Below are 22,470 nucleotides of genomic sequence, written 5' to 3'. Positions count from 1 at the left end.
TGGGCGCCCTCGGCCGATAATCGAAAAAAAGGCATTTTTACAGTGAATTTGGGTCACTTTTTTTGGACTTTTTTTTCCACGAACAAGTCCCAAAAAAGTGCCCTAAATGACCAGATGACCACTGGAGGGAATCGGGGATCACCACCCCTGACTCCCCCAGTGGTCACTAACCCCCTCCCACAAAAAAAGACAACTTTAACAACTTTTTTTTCCAGCCTGTATGCCAGCCTCAAATGCCATACCCAGCTTCATCACAGCAGTATGCAGGTCCCTGGAGGAGTTGTTATTGGGTGCAGTGGACTTCAGCCAGGTGGACCCAGGCCCATCCCCCCCTACCTGTTACACTTGTGGTGGTAAATGGGAGCGCTCCAAACCGCCCCCAAAACCCACTGTACCCACTTCTAGGTGCCCCCCTTCAGCCATAAGTGCTATGGTAATGGTGTAGAGTTGTGGGCAGTGGGTTTTGGGGGGGATTTGTGGGGCTCAGCACCCAAGGGAAGGGAGCTATGGACTTGGAAGGTATTAAACTTTTTTTTTTACTTGTTACAAGTGCCCCCTAGGGTGCCCGGTTGGTGTCTTGGCATGTGAGGGGGACCAGTGCACTATGAGTCCTGGCCCCTCCCATGACCAAATGCCTTGGATTTGTTCATTTTTGAGCTGGGTGTCTTCGGTTTCCATTATCGCTGAAAAACAAAACCGCCCAGCTCAAATTCGCACAAATCCGATGCATTTGCCCGGCACAAACCGTATTATCGAAAAAAAAGACGGACGCCCATTTTTTTTTGAAAATACGGTCTGTCCTGCCTCTTCACATACCCGTTCTCAGAGATAGATGCCCATAGAGATGGGCGTTCGCGTTCGATTATGCCCCTCAAGGCAATCTGTAATAATCTTTTGCTATTGTTTTGGGTGAGCGAAGATGGTGGCATATATTATTTTTGCAGGTACTTTTTCTGTCCCTGATAGGCTCAAAATCTAAGGGAAGGGGATATGCCAGCCCAGTTGGGGCATATTTTGTTGATCCATTGTTGAATGGCTCAAAAGTCAATCAAAATCTTTGTTCAAATTATAGACCAGTGGCTAACATTCCATTTCTAGCTAAAATGATAGAAGCAGTGGTGGGACTACAATTACAGGATTACCTTTCTCAGTTCCAAATACTGGATCCCAGACAATTGGGATTTCAACCTAATTAGAGAACTGAAACTGTCTTACTGACAAATTTGAGAAATAACTTAGATAATGGCATACCAACTCTGGTCATGCAATTAGATCTATTGGCTTTCTTTGATTTGGTCAAACATGATATCTTGATAGATAGATTATCTCAAATTGGAATTTCAGATACAGTCTTACAGTGGTTTTCTGGATTTTTGAAGCACCACACTTGGCAAGTACTGTGCAATAAATCTCTCTCGATGGTTTAGAGAATGGTTTGTGGAGTCTCACAGGGCTTACCCCTTTCTCCAGTTCTTTTAAATGAATATCTAAGTGAATTTCAATATGTGCTTAGTTCTTTTGAAGTATAACAAAGAGAGGGAACCAAGTACAAAAAGACCAAACAAAAAGAAAGAGCACAAAGGGCCTTTAAAAACGGGAAGGAACACAGTTTTTTTCATTAAAATAATCCTTTAATGGTGAACTTTGATTGGGGTACTTTCCACCCCTAGCGCGCAGTCATTTCCGACGCTACAAAAATGAATGTATTTTTGTAGTGCGGGAGTGTACCCGGCAGTAATCGGGCAGAGTCGCCTGCTGGTTACTGCCGGGTTAACACAGGAGCCTTTACCGCCACCTCAATGGGTGGCGGTAAGTGCTCCCTCCCAAAATAACCATGCGGCAACTGCTTTACTTGCCATGTGGCCATTTCCTGTAAGAAGGCAAGACTTCTCTTTTACCAGTTGTGGTAAAAGGGCGCACGTGTAAAACATGCGCCAATGCCAGCGCTGGCCACCTTTTGCCATAGCTTGGTAAAAGGGGCCCTAAAAAATGTAGGGATCCTTTTACAAAGCTGTGTTACTGATTAACAGTGCACTGAATGCGAAGAAGTCCATTGTATTGTATGCAAAGAAGTCCATGGACGTCTTTGCATTCAGCGCACTGCTAATTGGTAGTGCATCTTTGTAGTAGAAACCCTTAATTTCTTAATATAGGGTTAATTTGGGATAAATATTATTGCATAAAAGAAGCCACATATACAGTTCTGTCTTACAGAAATAGAAAGTATTTGATTAAATCCAGGCATTGCAAAGCTAATGTTTTGGCTAGAGTTTGTTGAACATGTTCCAATAAAACTAACTTGTTGATCTGTAGTGTGTAGGGCATTCAGTAGTAATCAGAAACTTATGGAAGTGTTTGCAATTTCTTCAAGTAAAAGATGGCCTGGCTTTGTGCTGCTTTATGGATATGTTTAGTTGCTGTTTTTCCTGGGTCTGATGCTTTGCTGATCAACAATATTACCCTTTCTTCTGCTATGGTAAGCTTTGAATCTTATTATTTTATTGGTCCACATACTGATCTAACTTCAGAACGCATGCAGGAGAATTTCAAAATGCAATCTGTCTTTTAGTTTGCTGATTATGCCGTATGGGCAGTGCACTTGTAGGCTAAAATTGCAATGATGCTTTTTTGGAAAATAGTAGACTTACCAATTTTTGTTGGATACTTAAATTTGTTTGTGTAAACAGACTTTTTAAAGATGTTTTTTTCATTTTGAAGAGCGTCAGTTCTTTAGATGATTTACTCCATGATGTCAATGGTTAGAATTCCTCCAACATGGATGCAGAGCTCAGTTTCAAAGGCCCAATTTTAATTCTGTCATACACTTCAGTGCACTAAGTATTATAGTTATATTTTAAAAAATATGCTGTTGAAATCCAAGAAAAATAGTTATTAAATATATATAGTATGATGATAAAAAAATCTCATGCAAGTTTTAGAAGTTTTATGTCATGGTCCAAAATTAAGATTTTGAGACATCATAGGCTGTTGGTTTAGATCTGAAGAGAACCTTATTTATGCTTGCAGTTTATCATTGTAACAAGAACATGTTTCAGCAAAGAAATTCAAAATGTACAGATAATCGGCTCTTTGTATAGAGCATGCATTATTTGCTAGCTGAGATACTGCCAGACCAAGAGAGTACATACAGGATGTTATATTCTGATGATAAACTCTTGCTGATTCTGCTACCGTTAATGAATTTAGGGACCCTTGTACAAAAGTGCGGCAAGTCCACCGTGAGCTTGCCATGCACCAATTCAGCATTATTGCTGGGCTCCTATAGGAGCCCGAAGGTAGTGCCTGCCCCCACCATTCGCCGTTTCTGGTACGCCATTTAAAAAAATGTTTATGGTCGGAGGCTTACTGGGCAGTGCTACCTGGTTAGTGCAGCAGCCTTTACTGCCTCCTAAATAGGTGGCGGTAAGGGCTGCCCCAGGAAATGGCCGTGCGGCAAGTGGTTAACTTACCGCATGGCCATTTCCATTAGAAAAAAAAGCCTTTTACCTTCTGCGGTAAAAGAGGGCCTCCAGTGCACACCAAACCTGTGCAGCGATGCCACCGCAGAGGTCCTTTTACTGTAGCTTGGTAAAAGGAACCCTTAATATAATAATATAGAATTATTGTTTGAATTTAAACTTTTATGCTATTGGAACAAAAATGTTGAAATCACAAAACCAATCTTTAGGGAAATGAAAGCATGAACATTTTGGAAACGTTTCATTAGCTGGAAAACATTTCTTCTATAAAAGAGTGATTTCATTTCTATGTAAATTCTAAAGCTTCTTTCCTACAGAGAAAAGCTTCAACAATTACATTAATTTAAATAAAAGAACTATCAATGTTTTATGTCTTCATTTTCCTTTTAGAGGAATATTTATTATGTCACAGCTTAATAGCCAAGTTTCTTTTATGAACCTTCATTGTATACACATAGCAGAAGAGCTAAAAGGAAAATAAAAGCTTCACATATGTTACAGGCTTTTTAAAAATTCTTTATTTATAATTTTTATATACAATTCCAAAGTGAACTTTGTCAAGAAATAAGCCATAATATTTCAAAGAAACAATATACTAAGGGAAATAATTTTCCCTAATCGACTTTTTCATTTTTGTGCTGTAGTCCACAAGGAGAAGGAGATTGATACACAATTCCTTATAAGAGGATAAGGATACTAAATAAAAGAAACAAAATTACATAAAAAAGGATAGCGTTTTAAAAAAATACGATTATATCTACTTTTAATATCCAATGGAATCTCTGTAATTATTTAGGGATTCTTGCATCAATAAATGTTCGAAGTTGAGATGGCTCAAAGAAATGATATGTCGTATTCTCTAACTGAATCACACATTTACAAGGGAACCTTAGTTGGAATTTGGCTCCCAGAGTCAAGGTCTCTTGTCTCATAGACAGGAATCTCTTCCTTCTTTCCTGTGTCACTCTAGATACATCCGGAAATATCTGGATCTTTTCTCCCATAAACAGGACTGGAGTTGATTGTCTTAAATAAAGTCTTATTACTGCCTCTTTGTCTTGGAGGAAAACAAATGAAACCAATAAGGTAGACCTAAAGTCTACTACTTCTTGTGAATTCTCAAGAAGAGCAGATACATCTAAACTTTCAGAGGAAACATTTAATGGCAATTGGGCTGACGATCTGATTTCTCGAGTAGGCAAATAGTAAAGCTTCTGTAGTGGAGGAAATGCATTTTCAGAGTAACGGAGAACTTCTTTTAAAAACTTCTGAAATATTTCTCTTGTTGGGGTATATTTTATAGAAGGAAAATTTAAAAGTCTCAAGTTCAATGATCTAGCCCCATTTTCCAAGTTCTCTAATTTACGGTGTACCACATCAGCATCCTGAAGCAATTTAGTCTCCAGTTCTTTTACTTGGGTTAATGATGTATCGAGCTTTTTGAGGTTAAATTCTTGGGAAACAATTTGAGATTGAAGAGAGTCTATCTTAGAAGTATTGGACCTTGTATTAGTGACAAAGGTAAGACATACCTTATGCAATGATTCCACTGCTGACCACAGAGAGTCTAATGTTACCTTTGCTGGTTTTTCTAAAGGCAGTAGGGCTGTCTCAGGAATAGGCTGCGCTTTCTCATCCAGCATCACAGCATAATTTCCCTCTGAGATGATCTCTCTAAGCCCAACTTCTTTAGAGGTAAGCGAGAGGTTTACATTTTCGGGAGAATCTCCCATTAGAGGCAGTGCCTTGGCTTGGGAGAGCTTCTCCTCAGCTCAACTCTCCGCCACTACTTCCGATGGTTTGGCGAGTTGTTCTCCTAGTGTGCTCTCTGTCTGTGAAACCTGTCGCGTTGGACTTCGAGGGCTAAGTGATAATTCACTTTCCCAGCCGGGACTCCTCTCTGCACCGGCCGCTGGAGCGCCCTGTGTTGTAATCAGCGTCGCAAATGCTGTGATTGGTACCTGTCGCAGAGTGGGGTCAGTACAGGCTGAGGAGAAACCTCCTCTAATTTTCCCCTTCCTCTTAGGCATATTTAAAGAAGAAATCCGTTAATAAGAAAAAGGAAAAAAGGAAACTCCCCAGAGCTCAGCAATATGTGACTGCTCTCGACGCCATCTTAGTTAGTCTCCTTGTTACAGGCATTAATTGCAGAGTTCATTTGAAAAGCTTGAGCAGCAGTTCTGAGTTTTTCAAAATTAAACTTTGCTTCTATCCTGACTCTATGATCTTTATTCCTGCTGTTTTTTTTTAAATTTATAGTTTGCATTATGGGGTGGTGCTGTGGGTGTGAGATGGCTGATGTTACATGATGCATGTTTTTTTTTTTGTTGCATTATTGGATAGCAAAACGATTTCCTTGTGCTGGAGAGAAAACGTTGTGAATTAGACTTGCTTTAAAAGTGACTAGCTCAAGACCAAACTTGTCTTTGAACCCATTTGTGATTTTGCTAAGTTGGGGAGTGGAAAGCTGGAATTTTTGGTTTGTGAAAAGGACTGGAGAATTGCTGCGTGGTCTGTTACCTTTGTTTGCCCCTGTCTGAACCTTTTGACCCTTGCATTTCCTGCCTTGCCTTGTCTTGCCTCCTCAAGTCATTGCCCATAACTGCCACCCACACCAGTCCCTTGCTCTGTATCTCACCCCTTCCCCCACCAAACCCCCCACATCTCCCATTCAAACCCCCCTAACTTCATGTCTTCTGTTTCTCATTGTTCCTCTGTTTGTCCACTCCCAGTTTGTCACTCTGTTTTGTGTTGGTGCTGTTTGTGAGAGGACTATTTGCTGATGCTGGGAGAGTGAGTGCTGGTGCTGACTGTCAGTGGATGAAGTAGGTGGAGGAGGGCACAGTGGTGTTACTAGTCTTTGTAGATTGCACCTGTGGTGCTGGGACACCTGCACGTCAATCATGGATGCTCTGAATGCTATTGTGGCTGACGCTTTGCTGGATGTGGCTGAGAGTTTGGAGGGGGAGACCCAGGAAGAGATACGCCAATGCTAGACTATTTAGGCCCAGGACCCGCTTCATGGACCTCACTGACCAACAATGCCTTACTAGGTACCTCTTTGATAGGGCTGCCATAAAGCACTTCTGTGACCAGCTACAATCCCTCCTCCAGGCCAGGACAAGCAGGAATAATCCAGTGCCAGTCCATCTTAAGGTCATTGCCTCCCTCACCTTTCTTGCCACTGGCACTTTTCAGTCAATGCTAGCAGTCAATGCAGGTCTCACCCAGCCCGCCATCTTCAACTGACTTGCCCTGTTACTTATCCCTTCCTCACCCACACTTCACACTATATTACCTTTCCCACTACCACCCAGACCCTCCAGAACAACATGGCTCAGTTCTATGCCATAGACTGTTTTCCCTCAGTCATTGGCATCATTGACTGAACATATATCACACTCAGACCCCCCCCCCTGGGCACACGAGGAGACCTATAAGGAAAGAAAATCATATCACTCCATATCCGGTAGGAGATTTTGGACATGTGTGCTCACTACCCGGAGTACACCCACAATGCATATATCCTACAGCATTCTGGAATCTACCACATGTTTGACCAGGAGGAGATCACCGGTGGCTGGCTCCTAGGTAAGCAGTACTGGGATTCCTAACCCCCATACACACTACTCCCCTTATGTCACCACCTTCCCTCCCTTAAGATGCCTCCAGAACCCATACTTATGCCACGCTCCATAAGATCCACATACAAATACACACTCATGTCTGTGAATCCTGCTTCTCCCATAGGTGACAGAGGCTACCCCTAGTGAACCTGGCTAATGACTCATTGTCCACCCCAAAATGAGGTAGAGGAGCAATGTAACAAGAGCCACAAGAACACCCAAACCATCACTGAGCGCCCCTTTGGCTAGCTGGACCATTCCGGAGGGGAGCTCTTCTACAGCCCAGAAAAGGTCACCAAGGTATTCATGGCCTACTGCTGTAAGGTGACTGCCATTCCAGTAGCACATGAGCCTGTCCCAAAACACATCAGGCAGCACAATGACAGAATGCTGTTCATAAACATGCAATCTGCTCTCAAATATAAAGGGACTTTCTCCTCTTATTAATCACTCATGCAATCACTGTTACTTCATACCAAGAAGAGTTGTAAAAATATATTATGCTACATTGAACAACTCGGACCTAGATGCATTAAACTCCCCGCAAAAAGCCCGTACCTTTTCGATCCTCATTGCAGCTTACCGATTCGAAAAAGTGGACCATGCATAAAGGAAATCGCACGCAAATAAGCTGCTCGCAAAAACAGCGAGCAGCTCAGTAGGGGGAGAGCTAGTCTGCTGAGCATGTGTAGAACAGCCAATCACCAAGCATGGCTGCTCTGCGCATGCTTCAGATGTCTTTCATACATGCATACAAGCTGCGTGTATGAAAGAGGTTTGTAGCCTATTTTTGTTTTCCATTCTCCCCCCCATGCTAGCAAAATGGCACTTTCTTTTCCACTGATGGGAGGGGGAATGGGGCTATACACACACAGAGGCTTTTTGCTTTTTGTTTAGTGTGACAGGGAGCAGGGACAGCGGTGGGAGATCCAGACTTGAGAAGACAAAAGGAGAGAATTTGTTTCCAGGCAGGACTGGCCGGTCTGCAGCTCTCACAGCTGTTGTTTCATCTGTCAGGCAGGACTGGCCGGTTCACAGCTCAGCTCTCCTCAGCCAGCCAGGCAATACCGACAGCTCCTGACCACCTGATAAAAGTTCATTGTTAGGGAATGCGGTCCTTTCTGTGCATCACAAGGAAAATGGCTGTGCATTGTTCTGAATACACATTTGAATGGTAAGTAGCTTATTTAAATAACTTAGCATGCAATTATCATTAGCTGCTACCGTGACAAGTAAGGAGCCCGCAGAGCCTCTTTGTGCATGTCTCGCTGAACTTTGTGTTTACTTAACTGGCTACAGCCAGTATAAAATGCACATTGTTGGCTCGTTAGTTTTTTTGTGCATCTGGGCCTCAATCTCTTTGTTTAAACCTTCAGGCTGTAAAGACTGAAACTCTAATATCCAGTGCTGTTCCTGTCAAACCAAGGATGCTTGTCTATCACCATGTCTGCGTTTTTCAATGCATATCATTCCAAATATGTCCATGTGGTTGACACTGCAGCACCAACAGAGCATTAGCACTCCCTGTAGTAATCCTATATTTGTGCTTTGTACACCTCATCTTCATAGATCTGGTTGTTCTTTCTAAGTAAATCTCACAGGAACAAGGAATGGCTTAAGCTACATATGGATCCTCAGAAGGTTAGCAGAGATTGGGTGGCAGCACCGGTGCTTGGGAGGCAGGGCTAGTGCTGGGCAGACTTCTACGGTCTGTGCCCTGAAAATGGCAGGGACTAATCACGGTCAGGTATACATATCAGCTTACCACCTAGGAACTCTTCCAGATCGTCTCACACGTACTTGAATCTTCACTACCCAACATGTTGTGGCATCAAGTATAAAACCACCTACGCATCCACCTTTCCCTATGTTAGCGTTCACTCGTGGAATGGTTTACCAAAATCTGTAAAATCTATTCAAGATCATTTGGCCTTCAGAAAATCTCTAAAGACCCTATTATTTGGAAAAGCTTACGCTAAAGACCCACCTATCATCTCTAACTTCTGAACTGCTGCAGTCGTAACGACATATTGAACTCTATTACTCTTTCTCCTTTTCCTCTCCTCACTAATCTCTATAACTTCAATGTATTTGATTGTTTGCTGAATTGATGTATGTTTTTGCAGACTGATGTAAGCCACATTGAGCCTGCCCATGGGTGGGAAAATGTGGGATATAAATGCTATAAATAAATAAATAAATAAATATAAAGTAGCACATATGAGTTTATCTTGTTGGGCAGACTGGATGGACCGTACAGGTCTTTCTCTGCTGTCATCTACTATGTTACCCTGTATGTTACTATATGTTGACTGACATGTGGCAGTATGATTTAAATAATATGTCTTCCTAGTTATAGGTACCAACATTTATAAATGATTTGAGGTGCCAAACACAATAGAAATTAATCTTCCTGGACATAATGAAGGAGCTTGCTCAAATATTGGGGGTGCTCAGCACCCACTGGCACTCACAGACCTGGCTCCTATGTTCCTAGTAATGGGATTACTCTAATGCTATGATTCTTTGCTTGAGCACAAATTCCACACAGACTGTGGTCTCCACCTTTGTCATGTACATGCCTCTCATCTTGAACGTCTCAATGTATAACTATGTCCCTAATGTTCTAGCACCATGTATAAGAAATGCATCAGATTTAAATATCTATATATATAAAAGGCAACCCCAATGTTCTGAAGCCTCCACGGAAGTTGAGGCGCCCGAGATATCCGGTGTGCCCTGGAGTGTCTGCACCGCCCTCGCGTCAAAATGTCATGACGTCGAGGGCGGAGCTATAACACTCGAGGCCCGAAACCGAAACGCCACAGGCACGGCCACGGAGGCTCAGCAAACAAAAAAACCCCCAAAACCCTACCCACACACAGCGACGCCAACACCGAACAAGGCAAGTAGCTCGGAGGGAGGGGGCCCCTTGCTAGCGCCCGTTTCATTGCCCTCAGAAACGGGCATTTATTCCTAGTATTATATAAAGAAAGCATATGCCAGTGGCTATATATGACCCCAGCCTGGTTAGAATATTGCTTTTTCATTGATGTTGTACTCATGTCTGAGAAAAAACCAGGCAAAAATGTCACAAAGAAAAAGAAGGTAAACCCACACTGCACACAAAATTGTAGGTGAGAAAAAAGAAGACGGAAACCTTATACACAATAAATGATTGTGTTGCCGCTGTCTAAAAAGTGTCAAATAACAAAAAAAACATCAATAAAAGTAAAACTCAATACATCATAACAATCAGACTAGATAAGGTACATTTATTGAAAAGCAAGAACTAAAAGAGATAAAACATGATACACAAAACATATGTATATTCGTATACTGAAAGCATCAACCTACATAATACGATGTAACACTATAACAGTGTTCATATACAGATCAAATGCCCAACATGTTTTGGCATGAGGCCTTTATCATAGGGTTTACATTAATTGCAAAAAGGTTGATGCACAAAAAGAAGCAGTCACTGGTTAAAAAGGTAAGGGGTAAGGGAATAACAACAAGAACAACAACAAAAATAAACCTAAAAACCCCAAAATGCTAAAAAGCTACTGCAAAAGACATGAACTTACCAATAAAAGGGATACACCCTATCCTAGATGTAAAGCACCTAAAACTGTCTCAAGTATTTCAATAGGTGCCACACACTGTGGAACAGTCACAAAATAGTTTTTACCACAGGGAATTGCACCTAAAACAGAGAAAAAACTGCTAGATAAATAAATTGTACAACCAAATATTATCTAATCCAACTTATAAGGCTGTCACCTGCCTATAGTTTCATGACTAAATATGGAAGTATGAAAAAAAATTGACCATCAAATTTAAAATCATTTTTGCACAATGCAATGCATGCAAACACCTATAAAAATGATACAGGCACCTCTGAGAATCTGGCTTTTTATTCAGTGTAGCCTGAACAACCCGCAAAGCTGCTTGGTGAGGGATTTTGTATAAAGTACTTCAAGGTGTGTAGCAATTAATATTATATCATCTGTAACACTAAATAGCCCCTGTACTCTCCTAATCAGATGTGTTGCTTCTTTTATATAATAGGACTTGCCCACTGGAAAATTTGGTTCACATTGGTAGGATTGGTTTTGTGATGGTGTTTGGTCTAATATTGCTTTTGTGTGAGGTTTTGTTATAAGTGGTTTATTATTTTAAAGACACGTGTCATTAACACCATTGCATAAAATGGTGCACCATATAAAGCAAAGAAGTCTTTTAGCTTTGCCCTTTGCAATTTCATCACATGTATTTTGCTGGTTTGTTTCATTCAATTGATTTCAGCTTTTTTGCTTAGTGCTTCTAACTTTTATAGACTTAGGGCCCTGTTTAATAAGGCGCACCCCATATATTCCTATGGGTGTCTCTAATGTTAGTACGTGCTAATTTTTAGCTTGCGCTGAAAACACTAGCGCGCCTACAGCGTGGTTTAGTAAACACAGCCCTTAAAGAAAGAATAAGCAACTTATAAACTGTAAGGACACCTGCAGCATAACTTGACTGTGATATTATGTATTTCTTACCCCCCCCCCCCCACTTGTTTATAAAGCAGGAAGCTGTAAGTGCCAAGGGTTTGTCGGCCAATGGAGAGTTAGAGGCGATTAGAAAAGAAACCTCCAGTGCAAAAATGAAAAACAAACCAACTGAAATCACACATAAAGTGGAAAAATGTTCTGTGCCTTGTACGGTACACACCCAAAAAATACGAGAAGAAAAACATTACATATGCAGTAAGTATCCTTTTTATATATTTAGGCTTTGTTGTATGAGTTTCTGTGAGTGATGGCTCCTGTGTTTTACTTACATTTCTATCAGCCCATTTAAAAAAAAAAAAATTGTTATTGTTTTGAAATCTTTTAAATAGTGGGAGCAGAAACAGCTAAATCTTGTATTGTGTGTTATTAAATTCCACAGGGATTGATACAAGCTACACTGATCATGACTATAGAAACATGATGGCGGATAAAGGCCAAATGGCCCATCTAGTCTGCCCATCCACAGCATCCACTATCTCCTCCTGTCCCTAAGAGACCCCATGTGCCTGTCCCACACTTTCTCGAATTCAGACATAGTCCTTGTCTCTACCACCTCTACCAACAGGCTGTTCTATGCATCTACCACCCTTTCCATAAAAAAAGTATTTCCTTAGATTATTCCTGAGCCTATAGCCTCTTAACTTCATTCTATGCCCTCTTATTCTGGAGTTTTCCGTTTGAAAAAGGCTCACCACCTATACATTAATGCCACAGAGATATTTAAATGTTTGGATCATGTCCCCTGTCTCCCATCTTTCTTCCAGAGTATACATTGAGGCGTCTGTCCCCATATACTTTATGACAGAGTTCACTGACCAGTTTTCTCTCGATATTTATTTATTTATTGGGATCTATTAACCACCTTTATGAAAAGATTCACCCAGGGCGGTGTACAGCAGGTATAGTTTACCATAAAACAATTTTGTTAACAGCATAACGCTAGTAAAATAACCAAGAATAAACATAAATACAATAAATGAGGTAAACTTAAACAGTAATTAAGACCTAATAGACCTACCATGAAACATTATCAAAAATATACACATTTGACAGCACTGAAATTCAAATATCAGAGATATAATACAATGTTAGTATAATACTAATGATATACCTAATAAACATGCATTAGAACATTCAACTAACATAGATATGATGCTAAAAATTTTCTACAATACGGCTTACCATATAGCTGTGGGACCTAGAGCAGATATATGATGGGAACAAGATGCGTGTTACAGAGTCAGTTGGGATAACTTGATGGTTAGCTAAACTCAAGGCAAGTTCTTTGAAAAGTTAAGCAAGAGATAAGGAACCGATCTAAGTTACAGTGTGCGTAGCAAGCTAGTCCAGGTGCAGAATGCATGTTTAGTTAGTCACCCTATGTATTAAAGGCTTGAGAGAAGAGTCAGGCTTTCACCTGAAGTAGAGGTAGTCTCCTGTTACACGTAACCCCTCTGGGAGTAAATTCCAGAGCATGACAGCTACTTCTCAGAAGGTTCGCTGGCGGGTATCACCTCGTACAATTTCTTTTGATGAAGGAACAGATAGTGATGATCGTTGAGGGGACCTTAGAAGTCTCAAAGGTGTGTAAAGAGCTAACTTATTCTTTAGGTACTCTGGGCCATTTTGTCTGAGGACCTTGAAAATCAAACAGAAATTTAAATCTAGCCCTGTAAGGTATTGGTAGCCAGTGTAGCTTTCGCAAGAAGAGTGTGATGTCGTCACATCACTTGCAACCTTCTATCAGTCGTGCTGCAGCATTCTGAATTATTCTGAATTAGTTGAAGCTAATACAAACTCTTTTTGGTTTGGCCAGTGTACAGGGCATTACAGTAGTCTAGTTTATTATGTTATCATGGCATGGACCACTGTGGTCAGAATCGTCCTCTCAATATATGGAGAGAGATTTCTTGCTGCCGTAGGTGATAAAGACTATTTTTGAAGGTTATTTGAATTTGTGGGATCAGAGTGAGTGATGAGTCTAGCAATATCCCAAGATTCCTGACCTGTGATTTTAGGGGGAGTTCATATTTCCCAAAAGGTATTTAAAGGTTGGGTATTTGTCCACTTGTATTTGGAATCCAAAAAATCTCTGCTTTATTTGGGTTCAGGCAAAGTTTGTTGTTGTTCGCCCATTCCTGAGTTGTGGTTAGGCAGATAGTCAGATTACTCAGAGCTGTGGGTAGATCTGGTTCAATAGGTATGAGTAGCTTATAGATCATTAGCATAGATGTAGAAGTTTATGTCCATTGACTGAAGCAGCTCAGCCAGAGGCTTGAGGTAGATATTAAATAAAATAGGAGACAGTATGGATCCCTGTGGCACCCCACAGTTCAGTGCCCAAGGTAATGATGTGCTGTTCCTGAACAGAACTGATTGTTGTCTATTTGAGATATGCATATGCACCCGAGCATCCTTCTGGCTTTGACCATTGCTTTTTTTTACCTGTTTGGCCACCTTGTGTGCTGAGCCCCCCAAAACCCACTACCCACAACTGTACACCACTACCATAGCCCTTACGGGTGAAGGTGGGCACCTAGATGTGGGCACAGTGGGTTTCTGGTGGCTTTTGGAGGGCTCGCTGTTTCCTCTATAAATGTAACAGGTAGGGGGAGTATGGGCCCGGGTCCGCCTGTCTGAAGTGCACTGCAGTACCCACTAAAATTGCTCCAGGGACCTGCATGCGCTGTCACGGACCTGAGTATGACATCTGAGGCTGGTACGACATATTTTGAAAGATGTTTTTTGAGGGTGGGAGAGGGTTAGTGACCACTGGGGGAGTAATGGGAGATCATCCCCGATTCTCTCCGGTGGCCATCTGGTCATTTCGGGCACCTTTTTGTGCCTTACTCGTAAGAAAAACAGGTCTGGGTGAAAATGTCCAAGTGTTCATCAGGGCCATCCTTGTTTTTTTCGATTATGGGTCAAAGACATCCAAGTGTTAGGCATACCCAAGTCCCGCCTTCGCTATGCTTCTGACATGCCTCCTTGAACTTTGGCTGTCCTTGCGACTGAGTGCAGTTGGAGATGTCTGCTGCGTATGACTGGTAGCGCTATAGAAATGATTTGTAGTAGTAGTAGTTTCGATTATACCGATTTGGACGTCCCTGGGAGAAGGCTGTCCATCTTCCGATTTATGTCGAAAGATGGACGCCCTTCTCTTTCGAAAATGAGCCCATTAGTCTTTCTTGTTGAGGTATGGAGGCAAGAGAGGAATGAGGGGGGTTGTGGAATGGGGGAGGGTTGGCATTTATGGTATGGCTCTTGTTTATGTTTTATAGACGAGTTGAGAGACCACAGTCTTGTGGTTGGGAATCACGAGGCAAAGTTATTTATTCAACAAAAAACAAAATGCTGATGAATACTTTCTAATGCACATTATAGTTGTATAATATTAAGTAGTGGATTTGGTCTGGTGACATTTGTATACTGCCTATTTGGTCAATAATCAAGATTATTATCATTAAAAAAAATTTGCCGAAAATGGACATGTGGCAAAATAAAAATTGGTGCGTGTCCATTTTGGGTCTGAGACTTTACCGCCACCTATTGACTTAGTGGTAAGGTCTTAAGTGGTAACTGTGCGGTAATCATCTACGTGCGTAGAATGACGATTAACGCTCAGTTTTTGCCATGTTCAGGAAATGAGTGGATGCACGTAAAAAAACAAAATTACCACTTGGGCTACACGGTAGCCAGGCAGTAACTTCAAATCGATGTGCGTAGGACGCACATATGCGCCTATGTGGTTTAGTAATAGGGCCCCTGGATTCAGGAAATGGTGCCAAAATTTGGGAGCTAAATAAAATCCACACTGAGTGCTGTTCTATAAATAGCACTCCGAGTTGGTCACTGTTTATAGAATAGCACTTAGAAACAATTTCCGCACCCAACTTTGGGTGCGAGGAGTTACACCAACTGAAACCTGGTGTAAATCCTGACATGTAAGTTAGGCGTGGAGCCCTTGTATTCAGTAATACTGTGTGCATATTTAGTGAATGCCTTTGATCTACCTATGCCCCACCCATGGCCATGCCCACTTCTGAGTTGCATGCAAAAAAATTTGCACATGGATCTTAATAAAACAGCACCTAGCAAGATACGCATGCAAATCCAAATTGCAGCCAATTAACTGCAATAATTGGTTGTTAGTGCCCAATTATTGCTAGTTAAGGGCTCATCACTCAAGTTTTGTGTGCAACTTGGACGGATGCCCAAATACGGGCATGCAATTTTGGGCACCATATATAGAATCCAGGGGTAACTGGATAACACAGAGTTAACACAGTTCCACCTAGCGCCTCCTAAATAGGAGGTGGAAGTGCTCTTGCAAAGTAATCTCTAACAACTGTTAAATGTAAGCCACATTGAACAGAAACTCATTTTTGGATAATTGTGGGATACAAGTATGAATAAATAAATAAACTCAATGTAGGTACTGCACATTAAAGGCAACATTAGCGCATGACCTGCAATAAAACACTTTAACCCCCTCTTAAGTGCTGTGTTAAATCTAGGCTTAGCACACAGGAAACTCCCATGCTAAAATGTATGAAGTCCAGATTTTACCAAAAGCACCCCTAAAAGAATAAAAGGATTATGTTATGCAATGAGCTAAAATGTCCACTAGATGTCACTGTTCCTTAATTATACAGGCACTATAATTTATTCTCTTCTCATAAGACCAACCAACCAACCAACCAACCAACCAACCAAAAAACAAACAAACAAAAACCGAACAATAACCCAGGGCTCTTTAACTTACAGTTCTTCAGTTACAGGTATTTTGTATTTTTCAGACAACTAAAATAAGGCTTACCCAAAGATGATGAAGTACTGAACATTTGATATCAAATCATTCTTCATAAAACTTTCAAAGAATCTAGTTCTCTCTATGAAGAATGTGGCTGCTGAATTGCTGTGCTATGTTTTGGATTTACTTGTGTTTCTACTGCTGCCAATAAGTGTCCTTTTAAATGAGACAGTTTTCAAAGCCATTTACTCAGCAATTTACCTTGGCAAATTGGCCACCTGAAAATTGCTCACAGAAAAAGCAAGAGCGAAATCTGTGGGTTCCATTTCCTGGCCAATTTTCAAAGGGCATAATTTCTCTTTGAAAATTAATTAGGAGGTATCTGCAGACTTTGCATGAAGGCTGGCTATTTGAAAAGTGTCACTTAGGGGCACCTTTACTAAGCAGTGCTAATAAGTGGTTTACGCTAGCCCCAACATGGGTCTTTCCCATATGCTAAGGCCACTTTTAGTGCTGCCGGCAAATGACCAATTTTGACATTTCTGCAATAATGGCTACATGCTAATTTACCCATTATTGTACTTATTGGGTTCTGTTCTATGAAGATTAGCGTATGGCCATTAGTGTGTGAGCACTTACTGACACCTATTTTCTAAGCAGTAAGGGCTCAAGCATTAATCCTGTGCTAATCAGTTAGTGCACAGTAACGGCCATATGGTAACCAATTAGCATAGCTGCACCCACTCTCCACCCTAAAACATGCCCCAGCAATAATATAGATAGATAGATAGATAGATAGATAGATATAGATGCATGTGCAAATAAATTGGATAGTTGTTAATTTGCATTTATTAAAATTTGCATGCACATCTGGATGCGCACTGTTCTATAAGATATGGCATGTAACTCCCATGCCGTGTATCTCAAAAGGGGGCGTGGCTATGTGTGTGTCATGGGAGTTCTGTAAAGCCGTGCATCGAATTACAGAATACTGCCTAACTGTGCTTAACTTGGGCGCCAGCATTTACACCAGGTTTCTGTAGGCATATGTCCGACATCCAGAAGTTAGGCATATAAGCATAGGCGTATAAGTAGGCATAGGCGTAGGCATATAAGCTCTTCTATAGAAGGCACGTGCCCTTTATAGAATAGCGCTTAGCACTGAAATTTCTCGGCACCTAAGTTTTGCCACCATTTATAGAGTTCCCCACAAAGCATGCACATATGTCACATATGTACATTTTCATTAACTCCTGAGCAGGTGTTAATAGATGTGAGTGCATTTCCTGTGATGGTGGAAAGCTTTGTGAGACTATTTAATAAAGACATGTGGAATGGCATTTTAGAAAGGATGTCCAACTCAGAATAGAGACATCCAAGTTGGAGCACTGCTGGTGGTACTTGTATTTCAAAACAAGATCTGCAAACAGTACAGCCTATCTAAATATAGGAGAAATGGAAGTCTGTACGCTGATCAAATCCAGCATGAATATTTGTTTTATAAACAGACAATGAGATTCAGGTCCTTGATAAAGGACTTTCTTTCATACCTACCCCTAAGTATAATGTCTTTAACACCAGGGCTGAATTATTCAAGTTTGTGAGGAAGTTGAAGATCACTGAATTTTTTGCGAGAAATAACAGTACTAACATAGATATATCTACCGTTAGGAATGATAATAGGTGGCAGCTACCTGGCAATACTTACCATTTGATACAGACTTTTGAAACAATGATATTGAAAGATGTTTCCAAGATTGAAAATTGTAGAAATGGAAAGATATACTTCAACATGTCAAGAGAGGAGAATGGGGCTTTACAGGCTTTATGGAATGATAGGAATATAATTATTAAATCAGCAGAAAAAGGGGGAACTGTGGTTGTGATGAACAAGGCTAACTACAATGCAGAGATCAGTAGACAACTTAAAGATAAATCTTTTTATAAACAACTAACACAAGACCCCACAAATTCACTTAATGCAGAAGTTAAGCACCTCATCTTTACAGGGAGAGAAGCCCAACTCATCACCCAAAAAGAAGTGGATTTTCTATTAGAGGAACCAGTTCTTCCAAGTATTTATGTATTACCTAAGATACATAAATCTTACCTCACCCCCTGGTAGACCTATAGTTTTGGTTAAAGGATCACATCTGGAACTATTGTCTATTTTTATAGATACGTTTTTACGTCCTTTCATGTGTGAAATTCATCATACGTTAAAGACTCAGCAGACATTATCAACACTTTGAACACCTTAACTTACAGCACTGATATGGTTTTAGTAACATTGGATGTGGAGAGTTTATACACTAACATTCCCCAGAGAGAAGCTCTCGATATAATTTGTGAGATTCTACTAAATAGAAATTTTTTAGTCAGGGTTCCTACCAGGGGCGTAGCTAATTGGGGCCACGGGAGCATGGGCCCTCACAGATTTAGCCCTGGTCCCCTCTACTTTCGACATAGGAACGGGCAGGACGTCAGGAGTCAGGACTCACAGAAACAGATCAGCGAATGTGCCGGAGACTGAAGAGGACTTCGGCTAGTGGGGGTTGGGGACCCCCACCAGCAAAGGTACCTGGTGGCGACAGAGGTGTGTGTGTGTGTGTGTGTGGGGGGGGGGGGGGGGTCGGTGGCGCCGGAGGGGCTAAAATGTGCCCCTCACCTCAGGCTCTGGACCCCCCTCCCGCCAAGGTCTGGCTACACCCCTGGTTCCTACTGAATTTATAGTACAGCTAGCTACGATAGCACTTACAAAAAATTATTTTCTGCTTGATGACAGATTCTACCAACAGATTAAAGGGGTGGCCATAAGTTCAACTATGGCCCCCTCTATTGCTAATTTGTATATGGTACATTTTGAGAAACATTTTTTAACTGCCCGTGAGTTTGAAGGCCATATATACCTTTGGAGAAGGTTTATTGATGATATTTTTCTTATATGGAAAGGACCTATCCCACAGTTGAAGAGATTCCACGAATGGCTGAATCAGTGTGATGATAATTTAAAGTTCCAACTTACTTATGACACAGTTAGCGTTTCATTTCTAGATATTAACATTCAAGTTAGGGATGGTACATTTCATACTGATATCTATCGCAAACTGACTGATGTCAATAAGTTTTTAAATTACAGAAGTTGCCATAGTTTATCCTTGAAAAATAATCTTCTGTATAGTCAGTTTTTACAGTTAAAAAGATTATGCACAGATTCCAGAACTTGTAAAATACGATCTGTTGAAATGAAACAGCGTTTTAAAAAGAAAGGATATCTTGTGAAATGTATTGATGAAGGATTCCAAAGGGCCTCCAGCCATGAGAGAACAGAAATATTGAAACCAGCAAACTAAAGTGATTAATAGAAATAAAATAGTATGCACACTTCCATTTACACACTTGGCAAAGGATATAGTTAAGATTTTAATGAGGCACTGGCATTTGATACAAGGTCTAGAATCATTCTCAGATAAAGAAACGTGATAGCCTATAAACGTGACAGAAATCTGAGAGATGTACTTGTACCCTCGGCTTTACCACGTGATTTACATGTAGGAGGTCGTTACCCATTGGACATTATCAATGTGGGAATTGCACAGTGTGTGGTGTGAATGTTAGGACTAAGATATCCACTATACCATCTGGTAAACAGGTAATTCTGAAACATTTCTGTAACTGTAAAATGGAATCTGTGTTCTATGCAGCCTTTGCATATATTGGCAAGACAAAAAGAAAATTAAGCTCTAGGATTATTGAGCACAAACGTGCTTTAAAGAGAGGGATAAAAGACAAACCAATGGTTGAACATGTGATGGTCAAAGGACACAAGTTCGAGGATTTTAAGTTTTGTGCTATTACAGTTTTGAGTAAAATTGCTCAATAGATGTTAAATTGTTGAGGTTAGAACAAAGATTTATTTTCAGATTAGGCACATTATCTCTAGAAGGTTTGAATATGGACACTGATTTATCAGTTTTTCTGTGGATTTGGCTTTTTGATTTAACTAATTCACGCCATAATTATATGGTATACATCGTTTGCTTGAGATTGCAATTCTAATGTGAACCACCAGAGGTCATCAGTTCTTTCCATTCTTTTCTTTTTATAATGGGATTGAAATGTATAAGCCTTAGTTGGAATATATTAAGGGCTTTTATCCTTTTTTTTAAAAATTATATGTTTGTTATAATTAATGTTAGTATTTTTTAAAATATTAAACTGGACTATCAGTATAAAGGTACATTGTGCTCATTGTATAATGCATACACTTTGTTAGACTGCAATTTCAATGCACACCACCAGAGGTCGTCAGTTCCCTGTCTCCTTTTTTTTTTTTTTAAATAAATTGGTATGCAGTTGCTTATGTGGAAGTTGGAACTCAGTGATGTTTTATAATATATATTTTTATTTTTAATTGAGCTTTCTAATCCATTTTTTTTTTTGCTAATGCCTCTTATTAGAATAACATATTACTTGTCTTCATTTAGGTTTTTGAATGTTGGTGCATACTCAGGGTGGTAGTGTTTAGCACAACACAATGGGTTTATTTTTCATTTTTTTTATCGTAGTATATATAATTTTTTTAGATGATCAGAAATTGGTTATTAGCAAACTGGTTATTGAGATATATTTATTCTCTTTCAATCCATCACCTTTGACCTTTCTTGAGGCACTATAATTGGTCATTAACATAGTGTATGAGATCAATGCTGTTTTAGCAATGACGTTGGAGGATTCACAAAACCATTGTGTGGATTCCCTTGGTAAGGTAGTAGTTTGTATAATTTATGTTTCTTTGCTGCCATCTTCTGGATTAAGTAGATTGTTGTTTATTAGTAAACTGGCTGTTGAGATATATACATTCATTCTCTGTTGATCTATTAGTTTTTACCTTTCTTGAGGTGCTTTAATTGGTGAGTAACATGGAGGGGTATAATTGAAAGGGGTGCCCAAGTGTTCCTGAGGACGTCCTCGCAGGATGTCCCGGTGAAGGGGCGGGGAAACCCGTATTATTGAAACAAGATGGGCATCCATCTTTCTTTTCGATAATACAGTCGTGGACGTCCAAATCACGAAATTTAGGTCGACCTTGTTGATGGCCGTCCCCGATTTTCGTCGATAATGGAAACCGAGGACACCCATCTCAGAAACGACGAAATCCAAGCCATTTGGTCGTGGGAGGAGCCAGCATTCGTAGTGTACTGGTCCCTCTCACATACCAGGACACCAACTGGGCACCCTAGGGGGCACTGCAGTGGACTTCAGAAATTGCTCCCAGATGCATAGCTCCCTTACCTTGGGTGCTGAGCCCCCCAACCCCTCCAAAACCCACTCCCCACAACTGTACACCACTGCCATAGCCCTTAGGGGTGAAGGCGGCACCTACATGTGGGTACAGTGGGTTTCTGGTGGGTTTTGAAGGGCTCACTGTTTCCTCCACAAGTGTAACACATTTACCACCACAAGTGTAACAGGTGGGGGGGGGGGGGGGGGGGGTTGGGCCTGGGTCTGCCTGCCTGCCTGAAGTGCACTGCACCCACTAAAACTGCTCCATTTGGTCGTGGGAGGAGTCAGCACTTGTACACCACTACTATAGCCCTTACGGGTGAAGAGGGGCAGCTATATATGGGTACAGTGGGTTTGTGGTGGGTTTTGGAGAGCTCGCTGTTTCCTCCACAAACGTAACAGGTAGGGGGGTATGGGCATGGGTCCACCTGTCTGAAGTGCACTGCAGTACCCACTAAAACTGCTCCTGGGACCTTCATGCGCTGTCATGGACCTAAGTATGACATCTGAGGCTGGCATAGAGGCTGGCACGAAATATTTTGAAAGATGTTTTTTGACGGTGGGAGGGGGTTAGTGACCACTGGGGGAGTAACGGGAGGTCATCCCCGATTCTCTCCAGTGGTCATCTGGTCATTTCGGGAACCTTTTTGTGCCTTAGTCTTAAGAAAAACAGGTCCAGGTGAAAACGTCCAAGTGTTCGTCAGGGATGTCCTTGTTTTATTTGATTATGGGTCAAGGACGTCCAAGTGTTAGGCACGCCCAAG

The 22,470-nt window shown here is 41.0% G+C and overlaps 1 protein-coding gene across 4 annotated transcripts in view; it reads left to right on the top strand.

Annotated features, from left to right (window-relative positions):
- Nucleotides 1–2,352: 2,352 nt before the first annotated feature.
- The window catches only part of ANGPTL5 (angiopoietin like 5), a 43,686-nt gene continuing 23,568 nt past the window's right edge, over nt 2,353–22,470 (top strand). For all 4 annotated transcript variants that reach the window (XM_030199359.1, XM_030199358.1, XM_030199357.1 and 1 more), the window contains exons 1-2: nt 2,353–2,476; nt 11,682–11,862. In XM_030199359.1, coding sequence (XP_030055219.1) covers nt 2,378–2,476; nt 11,682–11,862 — 280 coding nt within the window. In that variant the 5' untranslated portion in view covers nt 2,353–2,377. The remainder of the gene's footprint in view (nt 2,477–11,681; nt 11,863–22,470) is intronic.

The sequence above is a fragment of the Microcaecilia unicolor genome, chromosome 4, assembly GCF_901765095.1.
Source record: "Microcaecilia unicolor chromosome 4, aMicUni1.1, whole genome shotgun sequence".
In the NCBI taxonomy this organism is placed as follows: Eukaryota; Metazoa; Chordata; class Amphibia; order Gymnophiona; family Siphonopidae; genus Microcaecilia; species Microcaecilia unicolor.
This window is presented reverse-complemented; position numbering and strand designations above follow the sequence as displayed.